Source organism: Poecilia reticulata, chromosome 15 (assembly GCF_904066995.2).
Source record: "Poecilia reticulata chromosome 15, P_reticulata-male-v2, whole genome shotgun sequence".
Taxonomy (NCBI): Eukaryota; Metazoa; Chordata; class Actinopteri; order Cyprinodontiformes; family Poeciliidae; genus Poecilia; species Poecilia reticulata.
The window spans coordinates 29,887,224-29,914,276 of NC_088844.1; the positions used below are offsets into that span (position 1 = coordinate 29,887,224).

The following is a 27,053-nucleotide window of genomic DNA, read 5'->3' on the forward strand; positions in this document are numbered from 1 at the left end:
TTACTCTGTTTCTGCTGCTGCCATTACGAAGGAGATCAAAATGCGACGTAGATCATCTCTAAAACGCGACAACTCACTCTGATTTCTTTTTGCAAGATTGAAGGACAGTAAATCTGACATAGATAATTTGTTTTACAGGATGCCTTACCCTGTGTGATTTTTGTCACGGAAAATGTTGCTTTCTATTTATTGTCACACAAACCTGGAAGCTGTTCCCACATAAATCCGTTCTATGCTAATAGATTGTTAGCATTCTTTTTGGCTGTTTAGTCACTTGCCGCCATGTTGGATATTAAACTCTGGGTCGCTCAGTGAGGTCAGACTCCCATCAGATTCCTGATTTCAGCTACAGTTTCTGCTTTATTTCAATTTTCAGAGAAGGAAAACAGTGGAAACCAGAGTGAAAGAAAGCTGGATTTTCAAATTAAAAGCTAAACTAAAATGTGCATTCAGTTAATTTTCATAAATTGTTTTGATAACGAGATCACACGTATCACTGTACATCTGGAAAGCATCTAACTCAATTTACTTTACCTACATATTGTTACCTTATTCAAAACTATTAATCTGTTTCATCAATATTTTACACAGAAATACCTCAAGCTTATTAAAAATAAAAACAAGAAATTAAATATTGCATAAATATTGAGAGCAACTTAATATTATAAAGGTACATATTTACAATTTAATTAAATTGAGGTTAATATAGACCAGAAAACACAAGTTTAAATAACTAGCCTATAGCTACTTCATTTTCACTATTTAACAATTTAATCTAAGTATTATTGAATTAGAACTGGGTGCAAAAACTGTGAAAGTGACAGTAAAGTTTAGTTCATTATGTTTTTAAAAATATAATTACTGCAATTCTTTGATATGTTATAAAACAAGCAGAGTGAGACATCTTTGCATATTTCCTCCTCTGTGTAAATTGCCGCCCAGTTGTTTTGGACGGGCTTTTATTTTGAAATCACCACCAAAGGTGACTCTGCGGCCCTCTGGTGGCAATAAGTATAAAATAAACTGCGGATTGTTGCAATAATGTCGGTTAAAAGTGAATCATTGTGATTTTGACATCTGCAGCTCAGATTAGTCAGTTTCAGAAACAGGAACTGAATAGAGGTAAAAAAAGTCAGAACAGGAAGAATTCTCCTTATTTTCACTTATTTAAATGTTTTAATGAATCTCGTTTCTTACTGAGCAACGAATGATTAGATTTCAAAGAATGAAACGACCAGGTGATTGTGTTGGAGGTGCTTTATTCACCTGCTGACATGAGGCCATTCAAACTGAGCTCAGCTTCTCCTCCTGCTCTGCATGAACCCTGAAAACAAACCGTATAAAAGGACGAGACGCAGGAAAAACTCAACACAGAAAACCGAGTCCGACGCGGATCTGCGCTCAGAAACTACAATGATCTTTAAAACAGAACCAAACATTCAGGGAAACCGAGTTCACTCTGCAGAACTTCACTGTTTTAGTGCAGATCCTTGAACCACCAGCAGATGGCGCTACAACGAGACAAAAGATGGAAAGAGCCTAAAAATGGGAGAATGAGATCATTTTACAAGCGAAAAGGTTGAAATAATACAAGAATAAAGTCAAAATATTATCAAAATAAAGTCGTAATAGTGTGAGAAAGAAGGTATATGACAATAGTCGAAATAATTAGAAAATAAAGTCAGAATATCACAACAAAAACTCCAACAATAAAGTTTAAACAGCACAAGAATAATGTCGTATTTTCACAATAAAGTTGTAATAATACAAGAATAGTCCGAAAACACAGGAATAGAATCATAAAACTACAAGAAAAATGTCGCATAAATAAATTCATAATAAGAATAAACTCATATTATAGCAGAAAGAAAGTTGTAAAAACGACTAATACGAGAATAAATTGTAATAATATGAAAAATATTACAAGAAAAAGTTTGAACAACCGTAAAGTTGTAATAAGACCAGAATGAAGTCATGATATGATCAGAATAATTTATGTAAATCCGCCTGGCGCTGCGTTAACATGAGGAATGTTCAGCATGTTGTGATTTGGGATCCATTTGACAAATAAGGAAATAATATTTAGACCTTTATTATCTTTGAAACGACCGGCTGAGCGGGTCTGACCAGGCTTCGCTCCAATTTAAACATTTTCTCACAATCTTACGACTTTCCTCTGGTAATATTATGGGTTATCTTTGTAAGTTAAATTCTAACTCTCCGTCGGACTGAGATGACTTGTCTCACATGTTGTCAGGTGGATTCTGGCGACACCTGTGGCCGCTGCAGGTACTGCTACTGGGTTTTAGAAGAGCCTCTGTTCACACAGCCTAAAGAACATGGATCAGAAACCATTCTGCCTTTGTTTTGCTCCATTAATAATAAACATTTCAATTATAGATCTGACTTTAGTTACGTTTTTTTTGGCTTGGTATGGCTGCAGTTTCTTCAGCGGCCAGTAGAGGCTGCTATAAACAGGAGTATAAATCCATAAATGAAAAGCATTTTACCCCAATAATTACCAATAACTTTGCTAATTGTAACACTTTCATGATTTCTGTGAGAACGTTAAACCAAATTACAGAGTCAGATCAGAAAACACAAACCAGTTGTTACAAACATGAGGATTAAAGTCAAAATAACTTTCAAACATTGTTTCAAACTGTTGAGTTGCATCCCAGGCTATAATGCAAACCACCTGAAATATTCACCTCGGGTCTCTGGCAGCAGGTTTGTTTTCTGAGCAGCTACTCGGCCAACGCAGCGGTTTAGCAAACGCAGCATTTAATATTTAATATTCGCCTGTATGCAGATGATTCTGTCCTGTTGGCCGATGTTCTTTCTGACAGCAGAGGTCTGGATGTTAGCAGAAACCTGCTGAGGCTGGTGCTTACCGACTCAAAGAAACAGAGATGGAGGCGAAGATACATCTAATTGCAGTTCTTCTACTGGCCACAAGGAGACGCTAACAGTATTTATAGTTAGCAGCTTCGTTTCTCTGGTCCAAAATAATCTCAGTTCCAGAAACCAAACTGGTTTCTGGTCCAGGTTCTGATCAAACTTTCAGATTTACGGCTCGTCCAACTACATTTTTATTGTTTTTCTTTTATTAAACGTTCATCAGGATAGAAAAGCAGACAGTGGAGCTGATTGTCTGCATTTCTGTGTTTATGTGGGATTTACCTGAAGCTGCAGCAGCCTCTTGAAACCCAGAGGAAGTGGTTCTGAAGTTCTGCAGCGTGAACGGACCCGTTACACCTGAGCGTCTGATCTGCAGCAGCTCAGCCACGTTTACAGTTCAGATAGAAAAAAATCTAAAATACACACTTCAAAACAAACTCAGCGATCAATAAATAGAAAAGTTTCAGCTGAAGACGGAGGATCAGCTGCAGCAGCTCAGCCTGGAGCAGCTCAGGCTGCAGCAGCAGCTCAGGCTGCAGCAGCAGCAGCAGCTCAGGCTGCAGCAGCAGCTCAGGCTGCAGCAGCTGCTCAGGCTGCAGCAGCTGCTCAGGCTGCAGCAGCAGCTCAGGCTGCAGCAGCAGCAGCAGCTCAGGCTGCAGCAGCTGCTCAGGCTGCAGCAGCAGCTCATGCAGCAGCAGCTCAGGCTGCAGCAGCGCCCCCTGCAGGTCCTCACAGGAAACGGCTCCTTATCGTTTCCTGGGTCTGACATGAAGCTGCTGCAGACAGAAAAGCTTCACCAGAAGAAAGTTTCTAGATCTGATGCTGTTGAGTTCAGTGATCGGCACCAGAACCAGAACCAGAACCAGAACCAGAACCGAATCCGATCTGAACCCAGAACTGAACCCAGAACTGAACCCAGAACCAGAACCAGAACCTAACTCCTCCTTTATGCGTAATAAAAGTCATGAAGTCAAACAGGCACATCTGCAGGTTGATTAAAACATAAAAACAGAAACTTTGATCTCTGTCTAGAATAAATAAAATGGCACAGATTTAAAATCTAAAACTTTGTGTTAAAACATCAAACTTTATTAAACGACTAAACGTGACGTTAAAATGTTTTCCAGCATCAACCCGTCGTCTGAAACTTGAGGGATTATTCAGCTTGGAGCCGGCTGTCTCTGACCTGAACCCGGTCACAGGCAGCAGCAGGACTTCCTGTCTGGAAGCAGAATCATCAGCAGCAGCTGGTGGTTAGCATTAGCAGGCTGCTCGGTCAGCTCAGCTCTACACGTTGATGGCGTGGGCGTGCTTCTTGCACAGAGGCTTGTCCTTCTTGGAGTAGAAGGGCTGACCCTCCAGGTTCACGTGGCACACCTGCAGAGACAGCAGCTCTTAGAGGGCGGCCTGACCTCTGACCTCTGCCTCTGGCCGGCCCTTACCGCGCACACGAAGCAGGTGTCGTGCCAGGTGTGGCCCAGAGCCTCGATGAACTTATCACCAGCCTCCACCGGGAAGTCGCAGCCGTGACACTTTGTGCTGAACAGGGCGACGTAATCTGACAGAGCAGAAGGAACAATGCTAAGCTGCTAACAGGCTAACAGGCTAAATGGCTAACAGGCTAACATGCTAAAAGGCTAACATGCTAAATGGCTAACAGGCTAACATGTTAGCCTGTTAGCTAACATGCTAACAGGCTAGTATTTGCTGCAGAGCTGCTAAGTCATGGACAAATTGATCATTTTTACTCCAAGGATCAAAGATGCTGAAGCTACAAGTGGATCAATGAGAGAGACTGGACAATGTCCTCCGTCTGTCCTCTGATCGTCAGTCTGGACCATGTCCCTGTCTGTCCTCTGGCCGTCCATTAGGACCATGTCCCTGTCTTACCGTTAGGACCATGTCCCTGTCTGTCCACTGATTGTCCATTAGGACCATGTCCCTGTCTGTCCGTCTGGACCATGTCCCTGTCTGTCCGTCTGGACCATGTCCCTGTCTGTGGACCCCGCTCCGTCCCGCCTACCTGTCTCGCAGTACGGCTCCCCGTCCTCCATGTGGAACAGGCTGTTTCCAAACGGTTTCCCGCAGGCGGCGCACACGAAGCAGGTGGTGTGCCACGTCTGCCGCAGGGCGTGCATCACTTCCTGCAACAGCACGTCGTCGTTATTTCACTAAGAAAAACACAGAGGCAGCAAACAGCAGAGGAAAAACTCACCAAGGCCTCAGAAACTCAGAAATCAGAAAAATGAACTCTTGTAATGTTAAAAGGAGACGTATGATGCATTTTAGCCCTTAAAATTATTTTGTGTAAACTTTGATTTCTCTATTTTCTGTTTGGATTTCTCACCAACCAATTTCACAAATCTGCCATTTTTATTTCTTGCAGTAATTTTGTAGTCCAGGTTCAAGGATGTTGAAACTACAAATGGAGGTCAAAATGTTTGGTTAACCCATTTAACTCATTAGAATCGTCCTGCAGCATCAGAACCGCTTCATAGCACCAGGTCGCATGTTTTCTCTTGGAAATGTTCCCACATCAGAGGACGAGTTTCTATTTGTGCAAAAGACAAACGCTTCAGTAACTCCAGTAGCATGAAGAAGGATTCACCAGAAACTAATTCAGGCATGAATTATTGTGTTGCTATGACATCCTGGTCATTGCTTTGCTAGCAGTAGCATCATGTCTTCTGCTATTGCTAATGTTAGCGCTGTATGCTAGCGGTTAGCTCCCTGAGGACAGAGCCATCCTGCATGTTCCTTGTTTTTGCCATTTTCGTCTTGCATTCAGTGACATTCTTGGTGCTAGCATTAGCATTAGCATTAGCAGGCTTGCTAACTATGCCCAGACTCTGTTTACAAACATGTTCATTCATGTTAGCGGTGTTCCTGTTCCAATCAGCTCAGGGCTTTAAAGCCAAAACACAAACAATGTGACTGTCTAACCAGTTCATCGGAAAGTCAGGATGACCTATGACCCCAGGGTCTGCCTCACCCCCATGATCTTGGTGTTGCAGCGGGCGCAGGTCGGAGCAAAGAACTCCTCGTAGCAGTTCTCACAGTAGACGTTGTTCTGCTCCTCCACGAAGCTGACGTCGGCCAGGGAGACGTGGCAGTAGTGGCAGTTGAACTCCTCGGGGTGCCAGGACCGGCCGAGGGCCACCAGGAAGGGGCCCCTGGGGACCACAGCAACACCGTCACACACTACGGACCGGAAGGAGCCGCTGTGATGAACGCCGAGGCCCGTACCTAATGACGCTGTTGCACGCCGAACACAGAGGCGTGCGGCTGCTGGCGGCGAACCGCTCTGCTCTTTGGGCCACGCCCCTCGCCACAGGAAGGAAGGGGGCGGGGCTCGGTGTGACGGGGGCGGGGCTGGGAGCGGGTGGCCCGGCGGGGGACGGGTTGGGGATGTACGTCGGCGGGGCCGCCTGAGGAAGCGGCTGGACCTTCACGGAGGAGCTGGTGGTCTTACCCGGGTCGAACTTATCAGCGAAGTTGGTGTCGGTCACCCAGGGCGGTCGGTTGGCGGTGGAGGAACCCGGAGGAGGGGCGGCGGGGGGCGGGGCCGGCGCGGCTGCTGCAGGGCGGGGCTGGGGCGGCACTGGAGCTGGAGCCACAGGCAACATGGGCGTTAGCATAACGTCTGATAGCATCAGAGACCTTTTACCCAACACAGACGGCCTCACTCTGAAAGCGCTTAGCGCACTTAGCTTCCCCTAAACTCTAAAACACTAATTTACTTGAGTATTTTTTTAAACTTTCAGTTGAATAAAGTTTGACATTTGCGCTGAAGTTTTGGTTATCGACCGTTAAGAATTCTTCCAGTTTGTTTATAATCATGCTCTTATTTTGAAGACTGTTTACGCAGCAGTTCCATTTCCTGTTCTCATAACATCAGGTAGAGAAATGACTTGCTACCCAGAATGCATCACTGCAGAATCAGCATCAGAGATAGAAAAATTCAACGGCTATAAAACTGAAGCTGAGTGAAAAAACTCTGGTTTTAGCATTAGCTTCTCCTATAGTGTTGCTATGACGCTTTCTGCTGCATACAGTGAAGCACTTTAGCACAACTAATGTTTAAAGTGCTTTAGCAGCTAGCAAGGTTAGCTTTGTAGCTAGCAGTACCTAGTGTACTGAACTCAACATGACCTTAACTTCTGCTGAAGCCTTTTGAGACTGAGAATCAGGGATGTGACCTCTGACCTTCCGGCTGACTGCCAGGTGTTCTGGTTACGGCCTGATATCTGCTGATGTGCGCCCCCTGGTGGCCGCCGTATTTGTGCTCCCTCACCTGGCTGGGAGGGGTAGATGCAGGCCGTGCTGACCACCTTCGGGGGGGCGGAGCCAACGGGGATCTGGATGGAGCTCTGCTGGGTGGGCGGGGCTTGGAGTGGGGGGGGCTGCTGGTAGAGCGGGGGCATCGGCTGGAACTGCTGCGGCATTGGCTGGTACTGCTGAGGGGGCGGAGCCTGGAGCGTGGGCGGGGCCATCCCGTACTGGCTGGAAAAGCACAGAGACACGTTGAGGTCGAGGTTCAGAGCCTTCATCTTTAGGAGGAGTCTTCATCACAGACTGTCCTCTGATTGGTCAGGCTACAGAGCCTCTGATTGGCTGCTTGGAGTGACCAGGTAGTCTCTCCATCCAACCAACCATCCCGAAGTTTCTTCAGGAATATTTCTGCCTCTAACTGACCAATCAGCTCAGCAGGCGGCCTGATGTCCCACTCTCTGTGAAACACTTAAACGCACCGCCGCTCTCTCTGCAGACTGAAATCCACAGGAAAACCCCCAACACTTCCTCACCCTCTGACCTCTGACCTCTGCTGCTTCCTGCCAACCTTCTGCATTCACAATAACAAGCTGCTGATGATCTGCTGGAGTCTCAGCCAATCAGAGGCCAGAGCTGCTGGAGTCTCAGCCAATCAGAGGCCAGAGCTGCTGGAGTTTCATCCAATCAGAGGCCGGAGCTGCTGGAGTCTCAGCCAATCAGAGGCCAGAGCTGCTGGAGTCTCAGCCAATCAGAGGCCAGAGCTGCTGGAGTTTCATCCAATCAGAGGACGGAGCTGCTGGAGTCTTAGCCAATCAGAGGCCAGAGCTGCTGGAGTCTCAGCCAATCAGAGGCCAGAGCTGCTGGAGTTTCATCCAATCAGAGGCCGGAGCTGCTGGAGTCTCAGCCAATCAGAGGCCAGAGCTGCTGGAGTTTCATCCAATCAGAGGCCGGAGCTGCTGGAGTCTCAGCCAATCAGAGGCCAGAGCTGCTGGAGTCTCAGCCAATCAGAGGCCAGAGCTGCTGGAGTCTTAGCCAATCAGAGGCCAGAGCTGCTGGGAGTCAGGAATGTTCCGGGATGAATCCAGACTGGGAGCAGCAGCTGGATGTTGGATCAATGTGATTAGAGCTTTATTGGATCTGGAGCGGTGAGGAAGAGGAGGAGGTCAGACGTTCCTCCATGACATCATCTCCATGTTTCACTGTTTGCATCATAATCAATGTTATTCATTTTTAATCACCAAATTATCACCTCTTGGTGTTTAACCTTGGGAAATATTGGGCACTTTGGGATTTTATTCTTCAGAAAAATATTGTTTTGGGGCAAAAACAGGCAAAAAAAACAAAACAACTGAAAAACATTAGTTTGTATTATATAATATAAACAGTTTGAAGCTGTTGAAAAGATTGAATGCAGTGAAAGTTAAATATTATTTAGTTTCAGGACATTAAGGTGGAAACTGTGAAGTTCATTAGATTTTTCTTCAAGCTTCTGAATTAATATAGTTAGAAATAAACAACCAAATAATTTTGAACAATGTTTGTTATTTTTCGTGGGTCAGAGGAAGCATCAGAAATAGTAAGTTGTTAACATATCTGCTGTTTTATAAGGAGTGAAATGAACTCAGGGTTTATTAAACCGTTTCCAGCAGGAAGTCGACCTTCATCTAATCTGCTTCCTCTTCCTCACAGAGACAAAATGAACCGTGGAGGAAGCAGCCGACCTGCTGCCATCGATCCAGGATGAGTGGAGCCTGGAGGATCGACGGGATTGATGGAGGACGATGAGATAGGAGGCGGTGGGCGGAGCATGTGGGCGGAGGCGGTGGGCGGAGCATGTGGGCGCAGCCGGTGGGCGGAGCCGGTGGGCGGAGCCTGTGGGCGGAGCATGTGGGCGGAGCCGGTGGGCGGAGCCTGTGGGCTGAGCCTGTGGGCGGAGCCGGTGGGCTGAGCCGGTGGGCGGAGCCTGTTGGACGCCACACGATGCTTCTCTGCCGTTTCCGCCTCCAGAGAAACTCGGGCTGAAGGATTTCATCGGTTTCCGTCCTCAGGGTCAACATGAGGATCATCTCAGGGTTCCGGTTCTGATCGGAACCTGAGCAGAAGGTAAACGGAAACTTTACCTTCTGCTCAGGTTTCTAACTGCCTGTTGCCATGGTAACTGAAACCCAGCGGCGTACCATGAAATGTTAGGTTTTAGTAATGTTTGTCTTCTGTGTGTTTTAGTTTTCCTGTCGTGACGTCGTCTCTGGATCAGAACCTCCTCATGGTTCTGATCTGGATCTGCAGCTCTGAGCTCCCAGCATGAGGTTCTGGATCTATTTTGGATCCAGCGGAACCAGATCAGCCTGCAGAGCTGCAGCCCCCCCTGCTGGCCACGCACACTCACTGCATGCAGGTGTGGTTTGGGTCAGTAAGCGGTGGGGGAGGGGCTGTGCCCAGGTGAGGAGGCGGGGTCTACCTGCTCCTCTTCATCACCTCCTCATCCTCATCCTGCTGCTGAGCTGGAAGCAGAAATAAAGAACCGATGGATCGCTCCGCGTTTCTCCTCCAGAACCAGCAGAACCAGACCTACTGGGCTCGGTCTGGGTCCGGTGGGCCAGCAGCTGGAAGGTCTGGGCGCTGCGGCGGCTCCAGTCGCTCTGGTTCTGGTTCTGGTCTGTGGTCCGGACCGCCTGGTAGACCGGAGAGGCGCTGTCCACCAGCCGGTCGCTAACGGAGACACGACTGCAACCAGAACCGGACCGGGTCAGAACAGAACCGCTTCAGGAGCAGCGGTCAGTCACAGAGCTGGAAGAGCCTCAATCTGAGCGGGTTAACTGGTTTAACTGGGTTAACTGGTTTAACTGGTTTAACTGGTTAAAGACACACTGACTCGACTGGTTGCTTAGTGACGGGAAGAGGAAGATAAATCAGAAAATGATCAGAGGAGGAACCGGATCAGAACATTCAGAGATTTTCTCTTAGGCCAACATTTTCACCTCCAGAGACGCGCAGACCTCAAGGTCATTCAGGGGTCAATCTGGGGTCAACCAGGGGTCAATCTGGGTCAATCTGGGGTCAACCAGGGGTCAATCTGGGTCATTTAAGGTCAATCTGGGTCAACCAGGGGTCAATCTGGGTCATTTAAGGTCAATCTGGGTCAACCAGGGGTCAATCTGGGTCATTTAAGGTCAATCTGGGTCCACCAGGGGTCAATCTGGGTCATTCAGGGGTCAATCTTTGTGATTCAGGGTCAATCTGGGGTCAACCAGGGGTCAATCTGGGTCATTCAGGGTCAATCTGGGGTCAACCAGGGGTCAATCTGGGTCATTTAAGGTCAATCTGGGTCAACCAGGGGTCATTCTGGGTCATTCAGGGTCAATCTGGGGTCAACCAGGGGTCAATCTGGGTCATTTAAGGTCAATCTGGGTCAACCAGGGGTCAATCTGGGTCATTTAGGGTCAATCAGGGTCATTCAGGGTCAATCTCAGCTTGTACAGGATCTCATGTGTTTCTAATTAAAGATAAATCAGTATAAAGTATCAGGCTGAGAAATATTTTTTAAATCAGCAGAATAAAGTTATAATTTTATGACAACTCCTAAAAATAAAACAAAAAAATTTCAGCATCTTGTGAAATTATATTTGGTATAAATTTAATAAATAAATTAATCTTTTAACAATTCGGCACCAAATTATTATTATTAGTAGTAAAAGTTTGAACTGATCATCAAATTCTGACAATTATTCAAACTTTTACTCAGTAAAAAAACTTTTTCCTGTAATTTTATAACTTTATTAATAACTTTATGTCCATTTTGCTCCGTTTGGCCCTAATAAAAGATTTTCTGCTTTTTTATTTTAATGAGTTTCAATGAAAATAAAAATCAGGTTTTGTATTTTCTGTCATCAGAGAATGAAGGGAACCACGATCCACATCAGCGGATCAGAACCAGAACAATATTACAGAACCGAAACCAGGAAAGAACCAGAACAACCTGGTACCAGAACAGAACCAGCACCATCAGAACCGCCTGTTATGTCCTCATATTTTGGGTGAATATTGATCCTTCTGACAGCAAAGGTCATCAAGTAGAGCAATCAGAACCAGAATCTGTACCTCCTTGGGTTCACAGAACCAGAACCAACCAAGAACCCAGCAGAGCGAGAACAAACGGACCTTTGAATAAAAAAGGAGAATAAAAGCTGAGAACTGAGCTCAGGCAGCTCAGCTGCTTAGAACTGGACCCAACAGAACCAGAACCTCCCCAGAGGTCAGACTTTACCCAAAGCACCGACTTGTCCAAAGAGTTGGACATCAGGCGGCGTCCTACCCAGCATCGTGTCCCTTGGCCTGCGATTGGCCGGCGATGGTGTCCATGATGGCGTCCTGCGAGTACAGGCTGATGGGCGTGTTGTACTGGGCGTGGATGATGGTGGCCTTCCCGCCCGGACCCGTCACCTCGATGGTCTTCTGGGCCGACAGGCCCGAGTCCATCAGCATGCCGGGGCTGAAGCCGGCGCTGAGGGGAGGACGGACACGACCAGGAAGACATGGAGGACAGGACGGTTGGACGACTGGGTTTGTGTTTAAAACAAGAAGAAGAAGAAGAACCAACCAGAAAGTTGCATGCTCACAGCAAACACACCACAGGCCCGGTTCACCTCAGAACCAGCAAGCAGGACTGGACTGACCTCAACCAGAACGTCAAGATGCATTGGGGACGCATTCAGGACACATTGGAGATGCATTGCAGACGCACTGGAGACGTATTGGGGACGCGTTGGGGACACATTGGAGACGCATTGGAGACGTATTGGAGACGTATTGGAGATGTATTGGGGACACATTGGAGACGCATTGGGGACACATTGGAGACGCTTTGGAGACGTATTGGAGATGTATTGGGGACACATTGGAGACGCATTGGGGACACATTGGAGACGCATTGGAGATGTATTAGAGACGTATTGGAGACGTATTGGAGACATATTGGAGACGTATTTGGGACACATTCTGGACGCATTGGAGACACATTGGAGACGTATTGGAGACGCATTAGAGACGTATTGGAGACGTATTGGAGACATATTGGAGACGTATTTGGGACACATTCTGGACGCATTGGAGATGCATTGGGAATGTATTGGGGACGCATTGGAGACACATTGGAGACGCATTGGAGATGTATTGCAGATGTATTGGAGACACGTTGGGGACGCATTGGAGACGCATTGGAGACGCATTGGAGACGCTCTATACACTCTACTGTAAATCAACATAACTAAATGTCCTCAAATTGTGAAACCCGGAACTGAAGAAACGTCAAAGAATTTAAATTAAGTCTCATTTTACCAGAAACAGCTCTGTGACTTTTCACTTCTAAGAAAAACCTTTCAGTAATAATAGTAATAATAATATTAATAGCAATAATAATAATAATAACAGTAATAATAATAATAGTAATAATAATAACAGTAATAATAATAACAACAGTAATAATAATAATAATAACAATATTAATAATAATAACAATATTAATAATAAGAGTAATAATAATAACAATAATAATAATAATAATAATAGTAATAATAATAACAGTAATAATAATAATAGTAATAACAATAATAATAACAATAGTAATAATAATATTAATAGCAATAATAAAAATAATAATAGTAATAATAGTAATAATAATAATAGCAATAATAATAGTAATAATAACATTAATAACAATATTAATAGTAATAATAATAATAGTAATAACAATATTAATAATAATAGTAATAATAATAACAGTAATAATAATAATAGTAATAACAATAATATAATATTAATAGCAATAATAATAATAATAATAGTAATAATAATAATAGTAATAATAACAATAATAGTAATAATAATAATAATAGTAACAATAATAGTAATAATAATAATAATAGTAATAATATTAATAGTAATAATAATAGTAATAACAATAATTGTAATAATAATAATAGTAATATTAATAATAGTAATAATAACAATAATAACAGTAACAATAGTAATCCATCTCATGCACGTGGGCAGCATGCCGTCTGCAGGAAGGTTTTGGGTTTTAAAGCTAAAACCAAGAAGTTCTGCTGAACTGGATTTGGTGTAAAACTCAGATTACTGTGATATTCTGATACTGAGACAGAAATAAAAGGAATTAAGAGATTAAATCCTGAAACGTTTTCTAATTTCACAGCTAAAATCTGTGAACTGCCCTCTGAGGTTTGTCCCAGCAGCTACAGGTTCTAGTCTACAGACGTCCAGCAGAACCACAGCAAACCGTCAGACACACAGCAGAGACAGAAACTAACTTGGGAGGAGCAGCGCAGAAAACCTTGGAGGCAAACAGAAGAAGAAGAAGAAGAAGAAGAAGAAGAAACATCATCAGAGGCTGAATGAAGGCATGAAGAAGAAACCAGCAGGAACATCGTCCTGACAGCAGGGGGACCATCGGGCCGGTACCACCTGAAACCTGGTCCAGAACCTGTAATCAGGTCCAGAACCTGATTCTAGAACCTGTAACCTGGTCCAGAACCTTTAATCTGGTCCAGAACCTGTAACCTGGTCCAGAACCTGTAACCTGGTTCCAGAACCTGGTCCAGAACCTTTAACTTGGTTCCAGAACTTGATTCCAGAACCTGTAACCTGGTCCAGAACCTGTAACCTGGTCCAGAACCTGTAACCTGGTTCCAGAACTTGATTCCAGAACCTGTAACCTGGTCCAGAACCTTTAACTTGGTTCCAGAACTTGATTCCAGAACCTGTAACCTGGTTCCAGAACCAGGTCCAGAACCAGATTAAAGGTGGTAGATGTAGACCTCCACCCTCTGCTTCTCGTTGTGTTCAAACCGGATCAGCTCCAGATCTCCGGCCCGTTTGGACTCTGGACTTCAGGTTTGGTTTCTTCTGGATTAATGTTTTGGTTTAATCCCTCTCCAAGTCAACCATCGTCTATAATCTCAGTCCTGAACCCTTGTGGTGCGTGTTGGGGTGGGGTCGGGTGACCCCTGACCTTTAGAGACGCCCTCGCTCCGGCAGGTGTCCGGCCTCTGCGTTGGCACGGTAACCAAACCCAGCTGCAGAATCACTGCAGCAACGCCGCTCTGGATTAACGGACCTCTGCATCTCTAAATGTTCTGATCAGGTTTGGTTCCTCCTCCCAGGGGTCAAAGGTCAGCAGCGTTAGTGGCTCTCCCTCTACGTACCCCGCCTGCATGGCCGCCATCTCCCTCAGAGTGTCCTCTGAGTACAGGCCGATGGGGGAGTTATACTGCCCCCGGTGGCAGGGGCTGGGCGCCGCGCCGCTGCTTCCTGGAGAGCCGGCCGCCGCAGGCTGGGGCGCCGCCGCCGCGCCGCCGTTTACCTGAGGCGGCGGGCGGAGGGGAGACATGACGGGTCATCTGAGGAACAAACTCACTGCAGGACTTTTCCAGTGTAAAATCACACTTTTTAAAAAAATATATAAATCTGGACCATATTTAACACTTCGGTATATTTTATCTTCAAACTATCAGATTCAGAAATAAAAACTGCAACTTTTTAACGGTGAAGGTTTTATTCTAACCCGAAACATTTCCATTCAGTCTGTTTCCCTCCTGATGGTCCGGTCGACCCGGTTCTACTGGAACCAGAACATCTGCTCCACCTCCAGCTTCTGAGTCAAACCAACCTGTTCCCCTCCTGGCCTGTGGGGGCGCTGCACCAAGAACCACTGAAGGAAACGACACACTGAGAGCAACTTCCTTCTTCACCAGATGGAAACAAGATGGAGGATTTTAGCGGTTGGAGGATTTCTCTTTAGGCTAAAGACCAGGAGCCATTTCTGCTGCTAGCGCTAGGCTAGCATGTTAGCTTTGGTTGGATTTACCCAGAATGCACTGTGCTGCTGTTGGAGGATTTCTCTTTAGACCAGGAGCCATTTCTGCTGCTAGCGCTAGGCTAGCATGTTAGCTTTGTTGGATTTACCCAGAATGCCCTGCGCTGCTGGGAGCGGTTCATCTGACTCTACATTGTTGCTTTAACGTAAATCTATCAGTTTTCTGCTGTTTGATTATTGGTGCGGCAGACAGACTGATAATCCAGCAGCAGGAATAGATCAACCGTTCATTTCATTTTTAATAAATCTGAAACCATCAGAGTGGAAACGTTTAATATTCTCACCAGTCATCTCAGGAGGTGAAAAACATTTTAAATAGTTTCATCTCACAGAGGCTGAAATATTTTAAGATATCTCAGAAAATCCGATCAGACCGAAGAGATAAATGTGACGTTTCTGTAAAGTACGAGCACCTGTGTGCTCCTCAGGTAATCTCCATGGCAACCAGTCAGCTGCAGCCACATCACTCGATGGTTCACCTTGAGATGCCAGGTGAGACGTTTCCACTTGTTCTGCTCTAACTGGTTTACAGCCATTTGCTGCAGTTCCTCCTGTCGCCACTGGAGGCAGCAAAGAGCTTCTGCACCATGAGCAGCTGATGCTGCAGTCAGGGGGCGGAGCTACCTGCTGGTGAGGGATCATGGGAATCACGGCGTCCATTCTGGGCGGCGCCATGGGAACGGGACGCTTCGACCTGCAGAGGAAAAAACATGAGAGCGCTGCCGGTTCTGCAGGTGAGGCGACCTCAGGTGACCTCTGAGGTGACCTCAGGTGACCTCTGGTGACCTCAGGCGACCTCAGGTGACCTCTGGCGACCTCTGAGGTGACCTCAGGTGACCTCTCAGGTGACCTCTGGCGACCTCAGGTGACCTCTCAGGTGACCTCTGGCGACCTCAGGTGACCTCTCAGGTGACCTCTGGCGACCACAGGTGACCTCAGGTGACCTTTGGAGACCTCAGGTGACCTCAGGCGACCTCAGGTGACCTCAGGTGACCTCTCAGGTGACCTCTGGCGACCACAGGTGACCTCAGGTGACCTTTGGAGACCTCAGGTGACCTCTGGCGACCACAGGTGACCTCAGGTGACCTCTGGTGACCTCAGGTGACCTCAGGCGACCACAGGTGACCTCAGGTGACCTCAGGCGACCTCTGGCGACCACAGGTGACCTCTCAGGTGACCTCAGGCGACCTCTGGAGACCTCAGGTGACCTCTGGTGACCTCAGGTGACCTCAGGCGACCTCTCAGGTGACCTCTCAGGTGACCTCAGGCGACCTCAGGTGACCTCAGGCGACCTCTGGTGACCTCAGGCGACCTCAGGCGACCTCTGGTGACCTCTGGTGACCTCAGGCGACCTCAGGTGACCTCTGGCGACCTCTGAGGTGACCTCAGGTGACCTCTCAGGTGACCTCTGGCGACCTCAGGTGACCTCTCAGGTGACCTCTGGCGACCTCAGGTGACCTCTCAGGTGACCTCTGGCGACCACAGGTGACCTCAGGTGACCTTTGGAGACCTCAGGTGACCTCAGGCGACCTCAGGTGACCTCAGGTGACCTCTCAGATGACCTCTGGTCCTCACTTGGTCATGGTGAGCGCCAGGCTGTGATGCGCCATCTTGATCTTGTTCTGGGCCTCCAGGTGGGTCATCCCCTCGGTGCCGACGCCGTCGATGGCCACGATGACGTCGCCCTGGATCAGGTTCCCCTGCGCCGCCTTGCTGCCCGGCGAGATCTGTCCCCACAGAGAGAACCGGGCCAGAACACGGAGAACGGGTCAGCGCCACGGAGGATTACCGCCGGCGTTCCAGGAAACAATCAGTGGAATGAGAACAAATCGATTTATCATCCATTCACTCAGATTACAGTAATCTGGGGACAAATAATCTGGCTGGGAGACAGAACCGGGTCAGAATGGGCTGAGAGGGGAGAACCGGGTCAGAACCTTCCAGGTGAACATGACCTGTCAGAAGTCACCTTTAACCTCCAGCATGTCGTCATCATGTGGAAAACTCCAGAACCAATCAGAACCTCTCTGTCCCTCCAGAACCGATCAGAACCTCTCTGTCCCTCCAGAACCAATCAGAACCTCTCTGTCCCTCCAGAACCAATCAGAACCTCTCTGTCCCTCCAGAACCGATCAGAACCTCTCTGTCCCTCCAGAACCTCTCTGTCCCTCCAGAACCTCTCTGTCCCTCCAGAACCTCTCTGACCCTCCAGAACCTATCAGAACCTCTCTGACCCTCCAGAACCGATCAGAACCTCTCTGTCCCTCCAGAACCTCTCTGACCCTCCAGAACCGATCAGAACCTCTCTGTCCCTCCAGAACCTCTCTGTCCCTCCAGAACCTCTCTGTCCCTCCAGAACCTCTCTGACCCTCCAGAACCGATCAGAACCTCTCTGTCCCTCCAGAACCTCTCTGACCCTCCAGAACCGATCAGAACCTCTCTGTCCCTCCAGAACCGATCAGAACCTCTCTGACCCTCCAGAACCAATCAGAACCTCTCTGTCCCTCCAGAACCGATCAGAACCTCTCTGTCCCTCCAGAACCAATCAGAACCTCTCTGTCCCTCCAGAACCGATCAGAACCTCTCTGTCCCTCCAGAACCTCTCTGTCCCTCCAGAACCGATCAGAACCTCTCTGTCCCTCCAGAACCTCTCTGTCCCTCCAGAACCGATCAGAACCTCTCTGACCCTCCAGAACCTTTCTGACCCTCCAGAACCTCTCTGACCCTCCAGAACCTCTCTGTCCCTCCAGAACCGATCAGAACCTCTCTGTCCCTCCAGAACCTCTCTGTCCCTCCAGAACCGATCAGAACCTCTCTGACCCTCCAGAACCTTTCTGACCCTCCAGAACCTCTCTGACCTTCCAGAACCTTTCAGAACCTCATGACCCCAGCTCAGCTCCAGGTCCAATTGGCTGCCGGATTAATCAGAACCAGATCGTGGAGTTTAACAGGAAGCTGCTCACTGAGCCCGAACAATACCGGGCCTGTGCGGCCGGCGCTGCGGCCCGGTTTCCCAGGAGCCTCTCTGACCCACATACGGGTCGCAGCCTGCATGGCTCACGTTTCTGGGCCGCCGGGGATTGTCCCGAGAGACGAACCGGGTCGGACCGGACCATAATCCCCGGTTCTGGTTGGTTCTGATCAGCTGGTCCCGTCTGTCGTTTCCATAGCGATCAGGTTTCTGGATCATTCAGTCAGTTATTTTTTAATCATTTTGTGTTTATATTATACTGTAGTGCGCTAAGCTAAGCTATGCTAACCCTGAAGCGCTAATCATAAACGTTAGTTCTGCTAATGCTAAGATGCTAAATTACTCATTTCAGCCACTGACTGATGCAGATCAGCTGCTGCCCTCAGAGAGCGGCCATGTTTTAACCAACATGGCGGACAGAGCAGCGGTCATGTTTTAACCAACATGGCGGACAGAGCAGCGGCCATGTTTTAACCAACATGGCGGACAGAGCAGCGGCCATGTTTTAACCAACATGGCGGACAGAGCAGCGGCCATGTTTTAACCAACATGGCGGACAGAGCAGCGGCCATGTTTTAACCAACATGGCGGACAGAGCAGCGGCCATGTTTTAACCAACATGGCGGACAGATCAGTGGCCATGTTTTAACCAACATGGCGGACAGAGCAGCGGCCATGTTTTAACCAACATGGCGGACAGAGCAGCGGCCATGTTTTAACCAACATGGCGGACAGATCAGTGGCCATGTTTTAACCAACATGGCGGACAGAGCAGCTGCTGCCCTCAGAGAGCGGCCATGTTTTAACCAACATGGCGGACAGAGCAGCGGTCATGTTTTAACCAACATGGCGGACAGAGCAGCGGCCATGTTTTTAACCAACATGGCGGACAGAGCAGCTGCTGCTGTGACCTTTCAGACGTTATTGTTGTTTAATTCCCGCCGCAGACCTTTAATCTAGTTTCTGACGTTTTAATCGCTGATGTCCCATTACGCTGTGATCTAAGGCGTTCTGGCTCCGATGTGAAGGGTTCTGGTTCTGGTTCTGGGATGGATTCTCTCTCAATAATCTAATATTTCTGATTTATGACCTTAAATCTGACCTGCTTAGCTGCAGCCCTCACGTCTAAAACGCTTCAAAATAGGTAAATATTTATGATGTTTCTGTATTTGTCTGGTATAAAACTGGCGGGTTTCCTTCTGACCTCTGACCTCTTCACTACAGGATCCACCTGGATCCCTGCAGGTCTAATTTGGGCTCTGCGGATGTGGGATGCCCCCGCTGCTGTAATGGGAGCTGTGGGAGCCGCTGGCCGGGTCGGTGCTGGCCGGGTCCGGTTACCGCGGCTCGCCTTTCACTGTGAAGTTTACAGGAGCAGCTGAAGACGCGGCTGCAGGAAAACCGACGCCTGCAGAGCGAAGAGCTGCTGCAGCAGCAGCTGCAGCACCAACACGGAGTTCAGCTGATGGACAAACCAGTTTAAAGGGAAACCAGTTCAGATGTTTGGAGAAATGTACGGAGTGTCATTACTAAAGTTACAGTCAGAAATTAACAGCAATAATTTAGCTAGCTCAGAGCTAACTGTTTAGCTGGCTCAGAGCTAACTGTTTAGCTGGCTCAGAGCTAACTGTTTAGTTGGCTCAGAGCTAACTGTTTAGCTAGCTCAGAGCTAACTGTTTAGCTAGCTCAGAGCTAACTGTTTAGCTGGCTCAGAGCTAACTGTTTAGCTAGCTCAGAGCTAACTGTTTAGCTGGCTCAGAGCTAACTGTTTAGCTAGCTCAGAGCTAACTGTTTAGCTAGCTCAGAGCTAAGTGTTTAGTTGGCTCAGAGCTAACTGTTTAGCTAGCTCAGAGCTAACTGTTTAGCTGGCTCAGAGCTAACTGTTTAGCTGGCTCAGAGCTAACTGTTTAGCTAGCTCAGAGCTAACTGTTTAGTTGGCTCAGAGCTAACTGTTTAGCTAGCTCAGAGCTAACTGTTTAGCTAGCTCAGAGCTAACTGTTTAGCTGGCTCAGAGCTAACTGTTTAGCTGGCTCAGAGCTAACTGTTTAGCTGGCTCAGAGCTAACTGTTTAGCTAGCTCAGAGCTAACTGTTTAGCTAGCTCAGAGCTAACTGTTTAGCTGGCTCAGAGCTAACTGTTTAGCTGGCTCAGAGCTAACTGTTTAGCTGGCTCAGAGCTAACTGTTTAGTTGGCTCAGAGCTAACTGTTTAGCTAGCTCAGAGCTAACTGTTAAGCTGGCTCAGAGCTAACTGTTTAGCTAGCCCAGAGCTAACTGTTTAGCTAACGTGGAAAATCCCTCCTGTTAAGGGGAAGTGGACTGTCAAAATAAAAGCCTGCTAACTTCTACATCACCTCCTCCTGGTGAAACCGAAACGCTTCAGTTTCTGTAGATGAATTAACATTTAGTTGGTAAAACGTAAATATTTATCTCGCTAATTAAATATTCTGCTTTAAACTGTGACATTTATGAATGAATGAATCACATGGTGAACGTGTGACTGAGTAATGAATTTGTAACAATCAGCTGAAGTTCTGCTCAGCAGTTTGGCCAAATGATCCAAATCCGTCTAATCTGACTGAACTGGACCACATGGCCGGTTCTGGTTCTGTTGAACAGGTCTGTCAGAGCAGCTGGTACCACCAGGTGGTTCTGATTCTCTGCAGACTTTCCAGAACATTCATCCTGATGAACAGAACCTTTTACTGGACGGGTTTCCATTCAGAACTTAACCCAACAGATTCCTTTATACCAGAACCGTCCTGCAGTTTGGACCCATATAAACGTTCTTCTGGTACCAAAAACCCAATCTGTCCTGGTACCAGAGACGGCGCCGCCTGCTGCTGTTTCCATGGTAACGCTGCTATAAAGCAGACCAAAGGATCCCCGCCCCCTGCTGACCAACTGCAGCTCAGCTACAGCAGCAGATAGCCTGCTGGTTACCATGGCAACATGAACCTTTAGTTTATCTGAACCTCCTGCAGAACCACAGAACCACAGAACCACAGAACCACCTCAGGCTAATGTGGGGGGAATAACTTTGATGGTAGAGCTGTGGTGGTTCTGACCCATAAACAGCTGATGATGCTGTGAGAACATTAAATAATCCAGATTAATAAATAAATTATAGAAATTAATTTTTGCAAGAGCGCTTCATGTCTCTGATGGTTCTGGTTCTCCTGGCACCTTCAGAACCTTTAAAGTCCAACATCAGCAGAACCTCAAGATGCCACATGAGGTTGTGACCCAGGTGACCTCTGACCTGCTGATCCAACAGGAAGGTGAGGACACCTGGGGTGAGTTCAGCTTCACCTGCACGTAGCCTCCAGCGGTCGCTAGCTAAATGCTAGCTATGCTAACGCTAATGCTCTGCTACTAGAGGAAGTATGAAGCTAAACTCTGCGGGTCCGATGAAGGTACTGGCCGGGTTCTACTGCAGGAAGAACCTGGAAGCTTTAATTCTGATGGAGGTTTAATCTGGACCTTCAGCCAGCAGAACCCGAGCTGAACTGAACCATGACCGGTCCAGATCCAGATCCAGGTCCAGGTTTTATTTACACCTCATCTCTGATCAGAACAGACTGGACCTCACAGCTAGAACCAGAACCGAGCTGCTGCTTCCCGCTGGATAAAAATATCAGGTCCAAATCAAGCAGAACATGAGAGGCTTCGTAAGACACCGGTCCTCAACAGAACCATCACAACCATCAGAACATCAGATCGGGCCAATAAGAATGTCTTTTTGATAGAACGGTTCTACTGGACCGATCAGAACCTTTCAGAAAACACTCATTTCTAACGACACAGGCTATTACTGAGAGCTGGGACACTGTGTGGAAAGTTCAGTGGAAGGAAAAAGTGCAAACTCAGCCGTCTATCAGAACATTTTGAAGCTTTTCATGCTTTCTTCTGATGACAGGTTTTGAAGAGAAACTGATTTCCAGCAGGACTTGGTACCGACCCACATTACAAACGGTACCAGTTTCTGAATGAATCACCATGGCAACAGCAGCTGACCAGAGCCCTGTGGAGAATCGATGGACTGATGTCAAGAGGCAGCTAGCAGTGGAGAACACACAAATATGAAGTTTTACTTATCGACTTAATAATTCTTCAGGTAGTCGTTATATTCATGCTCTTATTTTGAAGTTTGTTGTTTCCTCTCCTTGCATTATTTTATAAATGAACTGAACAAATAGCAAGTGAATGAATGAATGAGTTAGCATTAGCAGGACTAATGTTTATGATTAGCACTTTAGCATTAGCTTAGCTGATTCCAGTTAGCGAGCCGACCACTGGTCACTGTTAGAGCAACATGGGCTTCCAGAACCTCAGCAGAACCACACTTCTGGATTAAAACCGTTTTTATTGTTCTGGTTTAATGTTCTAGAGTTTCCTTCCTGAGTCACCAACAGAACGACCCAGTAGAACCAGAACCAGCAGAACCAGAGCAGACATCAACGCGGCCAAGTCAGCATCTCCTCAGCAGTGAAGACAGAACCGGCTATTCAGAGACCGAGTTCTGGAAACATAAACCCGGTCCAGTTTTAGAAGCTGCAGCTCTGCTTTCAGGGGCCGTGGAGGCCATGGGGGCCCCGGGAGGCCACTGGGGCCACGGGGGGCCGACGGGGCCATGGGGGCCCCCGGGAGGCCACTGGGGCCATGGGGGGCCGCCAGGGCCCTGGAGGATCGCCGGGGCCATGGGGGCCGCTGGGGCTATGGGGGGCCCTGGGAGGCCACTGTGGCCATGGGGGCCTCCTGGAGGCCACTGGGGCCATGGGGGCCCCGGGAGGCCACTGGGGCCATGGGGGCCCCGGGAGGCCACTGGGGCCGCCATGGCCATGGGGACCGCCAGGAGGCGACTTGGGCCATGGAGGATTGCCAGGGCCATGGGGGGCCGCCGTGGCTATGGGGGGCCGCCGGGGCCCTGGAGGATCGCCGTGGCTATGGGGGGCCACAGCAGCCCGACTCAGCAGCCAGTCGTGGGCTGATGGGGAGCAACAAGCAGCTTCACTGCAACGTCTCCCTGATGATGAAACCGGAGCTGGAGGCTGATTGGTTCAGCAAAGAGTCTCTGTCCAACCAGAACCTCCCCATAAGTATTCACACCCTCCATAAGTATTGGCACCCTCTGCCTGACCGGAGCCCTGCAGATCGGACCCCATGCTTACCCTGGAGACGGTCAGCGGCATGTTGAAGTCCTTGCCCCCCTGCAGCCTGAAGCCCCAGGGCCCGGGGCCCGGCAGGGTCACCGTGTAGCAGCTCATTCCTCCAGGCGGATCTTCGGCTCCGAACCGCAGAGACGCTCTGGAAGAGAGGAACCGTCTGAATGGACAGGCAGGAGGAAGGCTGAGGAAGACGAGGCGGCGCGGCGCGGCGCTAAGAATAGCCGGGGATCGCAGCGTGGCATTGTGGGAGGGGGCGTGGGCCGGGAGGAGGGGTAGGACTTATATGGCGTGAAAGGAGAGACGGGGAATGCCAGGCTCGCCGTGATTCACCGGGTTAATATAGACCCTCAGATTCTTCCAGACCCCCCCGCCCCCCACCGGCTCCACAGGGTCTCCCAGGGACATAATCAGGAGTCGGCAGGAAACGTCTCGTTATCTGGAGCTGATAGCGCTGAGAGGTCCGATAGGAAAAGGTCAGCAACAGGAGGCAAATACCTCACTGGGACCAGAACCAGTAGAACCAAACCCGTTCACTGGGACCAGAACCTACTGGGTCCAGTATGTCTTCTCAGTCAGCGCTGCCCAGCAGTAATCCCTGGCCTTGGTATGCTAGTAGTTAGTCTACCCAATGCCAACAGAAATTTGAATGCTATCCTAGCCAAAGCTAACGCTAGCCTATTCGATGCTAGTGCTAGCCTATTCGATGCTAGTGCTAGCCTATCCATGCTGATGGCCACTAGAGGAAGCAGGAAGTCCAGTGGGAACCAGAACCTGCGCCATAAGAACCACCAGGGTTCTTCAACGACCCTCCATGTTCTTCCTGACAACGCTCTCACCTGATTGGACGAAGATCTTAAACTACGTGTTTATCCAAAAACGTTCAGCTAATCTGAACCAGAACCAGAAAACAGCACCAGGTCTCTGGAACCGTCTCCAGAAGGCAGTGGGTCAGAACCTGGACTGGTTTCCTGTCCATCAGACGGTTTGGCTCTGGAGACGCAGCAGCTTCTCAGGCAGCTTTACACCTGAATCTGGTTAGTTTTAGGAATGATGACATCACTCCAGTCCAGAACCATCCAGAACCATCCAGAACCAGGAGCAGAAATGGATCCTCACCAGGATCCCTGTTGAACCTCTAATATCAGTTTTCCCAGATGCTAACCCCAACCTGGATCATGGATATAGCATGTAGCCTGTAGCATGTAGCCTGTAGCATGTAGCTTGTAACCTGTAGCATGTAGCCTGTAGCATGTAGCCTGTAGCTTGTAGCATGTAACCTGTAGCTTGTAGCCTGTAGCATGTAGCGTGTAGCCTGTAACCTGTAGCATGTAACCTGTAGCTTGTAGCATGTAACCTGTAGCATGTAACCTGTAGCCCGTAGCATGTAGTCGGTAACCTGTAGCATGTAACCTGTAGCTTGTAGCATGTAGCCTATCGCATGTAACCTGTAGCTTGTAGCATGTAACCTGTAGCTTGTAGCCCGTAGCATGTAGTTGGTAACCTGTAGCATGTAACCTGTAGCTTGTAGCATGTAGCCTATCGCATGTAACCTGTAGCTTGTAGCATGTAACCTGTAGCTTGTAGCCTGTAGCATGTAGTCGGTAACCTGTAGCATGTAACCTGTAGCTTGTAGCATGTAGCCTGTAACATGTAGCATGTAGCCTGTAGCATGTAACCTGTAGCTTGTAGCATGTAACCTGTAGCATGTAGCCTGTAGCTTGTAGCATGTAACCTGTAGCATGTAACTTGTAGCCTTTAGCATGTAGCCTGTAACCTGTATCATGTAACCTGTAGCATGTAGCCTGTAACCTGTAGCTTGTAGCATGTAACCTGTAGCCTTATAGCCTTTAGCATGTAGCCTGTAACCTGTAGCATGTAGCCTGTACCTTGTAGCATGTAGCCTGTAGCATGTAACCTGTAGCATGTAGCCTTTAGCATGTAGCCTGTAACCTGTAGCATGTAGCCTTTAGCATGTAGCCTGTAGCATGTAGCCTGTAGCATGTAGCCTGTAACCTGTAGCATGTAGCCTGTAACCTGTAGCTTGTAGCATGTAACCTGTAGCATGTAGCCTTTAGCATGTAGCCTGTAGGATGTAGCCTGTAGCATGTAGCCTGTAACCTGTAGCATGTAGCCTGTAACCTGTAGCTTGTAGCATGTAACCTGTAGCATGTAGCCTGTAGCATGTAGCCTGTAACCTGTAGCATGTAGCCTGTAGCATGTAGCCTGTAACCTGTAGCTTGTAGCCTGTAGCATGTAGCCTGTAGCATGTAGCCTGTAGCCTGTAACCTGTAGCTTGTAGCCTGTAGCATGTAGCCTGTAACCTGTAGCATGTAGCCTGTAGCATGTAGCCTGTAGCTTGTAGCCTGTAGCTTGTAGCCTGTAGCATGTAGCCTGTAGCATGTAGCCTGTAGCTTGTAGCCTGTAGCATGTAGCTTGTAGCATGTAGCTTGTTGTTCTGGGCGGGGAGGCTGATCCCAGAGCAGCTGGTTCTGCTCAGCGTCGAATGTCACCGACTAAGTTTAGAGAGGAATCTGACAGAGACGCTGCTGAGCCTCTGCAGGCTCCGGATCCATCCTTCCTCCTGGGCTCCTCCCAATCGGACCAACCTGTGGACCAGAGATCCAGATCAACGGTTCTGCAGAACCGGGCCAGCCTCTGAAGGGAAACCTCAGAGAGCCTCAGGCAGCCTGGAGAGCAGCTGCTCTATTCATCCATTAGGTGTACCTAATAAAGTGGCCCCTTCTGAAAGGTCAGACTGGCTGGTAAATGGAGCGTCCCCTCAGGCTCAGGCTGAGTAAAGGTCAGCTCTGCATCAGCCTAACAGAACCAGAGGAACTGGACCAGAACCGGTCAGTCTCTGAACTAAAAGCCTAGAAACAGGCTGATGACTTTCCACCTGAGCCAGGTAACCCCGCCCCCCGCTCCGCCCAGCAGGGCCGCCCGGTGCACAGAAACCAGCAAACACCCCGAAATCAACCCGAACCTGTCGGGGAGAGCCCAGACCCGGAGAGCAGCTCCGTCCGGTTCCGACAGCAACTGTCTGCTCAGCAGGGGGAGGCCGCCGCGGTGACCCGGGGGGAGGGAGCAGCGAGGCGGGCGGCTGGTCCCGCTGCTGCTAGGGGGGAGCGGTACCGTACCTGGCTGGGAGGACGGGTCCGCGGTGGTCGGGGATCCAGCTCCGGTCCCGTCCGGACTCCCTGGCACGGAGCGGAGGGAGACCGGGGGAGGAGGGGGGGGGGGAGCGCCAGGGGATTTTCATTAACGGGATTTTGATTTAAAGAGGCAGTAGCCTCAGAGCTACGGGAACAACACACACACACACACACACACACACACACACACACACACACACACACACACACACACACACACACACACACACACACACCGCCAACCCAGCTTCATTAAAACACAAATCATACAGGATTAATTCTCAACACGCCATAAAGTTTTCATACGGAGTCCCGTGAGGGACATGCGGAAATCTTGTTTTACGGTCGCATTTGCTCACTGCAACATGTTTTAGTTTATTTTGTCAACAGTCACAAATGTTAATATTTCAGACATTTAAAGAGCCTCAGTGTTTGTCCATCTGTCCGGTTGGCATGGAAACGGCTTTAAACCGTTCAGACCAACAAACTGTCGGATTATTTATTACCCGCGATAATAACTCGGTTTTTATTTCTCTCCTTACGGAAAGTTTCTGTTTATTTCGCAGGTTTGTGGTGAATTTCTGTCCCAACAGATATTAACCCTTTCATGCATAGCGGTCACTGCAGGGGGCAGCTAAATGTCTAAGCGCCATTTTCTGGAGCTTCTTGTGGGTTTTTATGTTATAAATGCTCACAGACCGCTG

General features: G+C 48.3%; 1 protein-coding gene across 1 annotated transcript; it reads right to left on the reverse strand.

Moving 5' to 3' along the window:
• Positions 1-3,968: 3,968 nt before the first annotated feature.
• LOC145554993 (LIM domain-binding protein 3-like) lies at positions 3,969-26,445 on the reverse strand. Its single transcript, XM_081615995.1, has 12 exons — positions 26,335-26,445; positions 23,201-23,336; positions 16,637-16,788; positions 15,686-15,755; positions 13,497-13,519; positions 11,486-11,674; positions 7,196-7,404; positions 6,148-6,508; positions 5,894-6,074; positions 4,925-5,045; positions 4,344-4,459; positions 3,969-4,278 (listed from the first exon to the last, which is right to left on the reverse strand). The coding sequence occupies exons 2-12, from the start codon at positions 23,294-23,296 to the stop codon at positions 4,189-4,191; spliced, it is 1,608 nt and encodes a 535-aa protein (XP_081472121.1). The 5' UTR covers positions 23,297-23,336; positions 26,335-26,445; the 3' UTR covers positions 3,969-4,188.
• Positions 26,446-27,053: the final 608 nt, after the last annotated feature.

Excerpts from the sequence above, each read along its gene's own strand:
- LOC145554993 (XM_081615995.1), bottom strand. The coding sequence starts at position 23,296 with ATGAGCTGCTACACGGTGACCCTGCCGGGCCCCGGGCCCTGGGGCTTC. Across the intron at positions 6,509-7,195 it reads CATCTACCCCTCCCAGCCAG|CTCCAGTGCCGCCCCAGCCC; the intron begins GTGAGGGAGCAC and ends CTGTGGCTCCAG. Across the intron at positions 4,279-4,343 it reads ACACCTGCTTCGTGTGCGCG|GTGTGCCACGTGAACCTGGA; the intron begins GTAAGGGCCGGC and ends CTGTCTCTGCAG.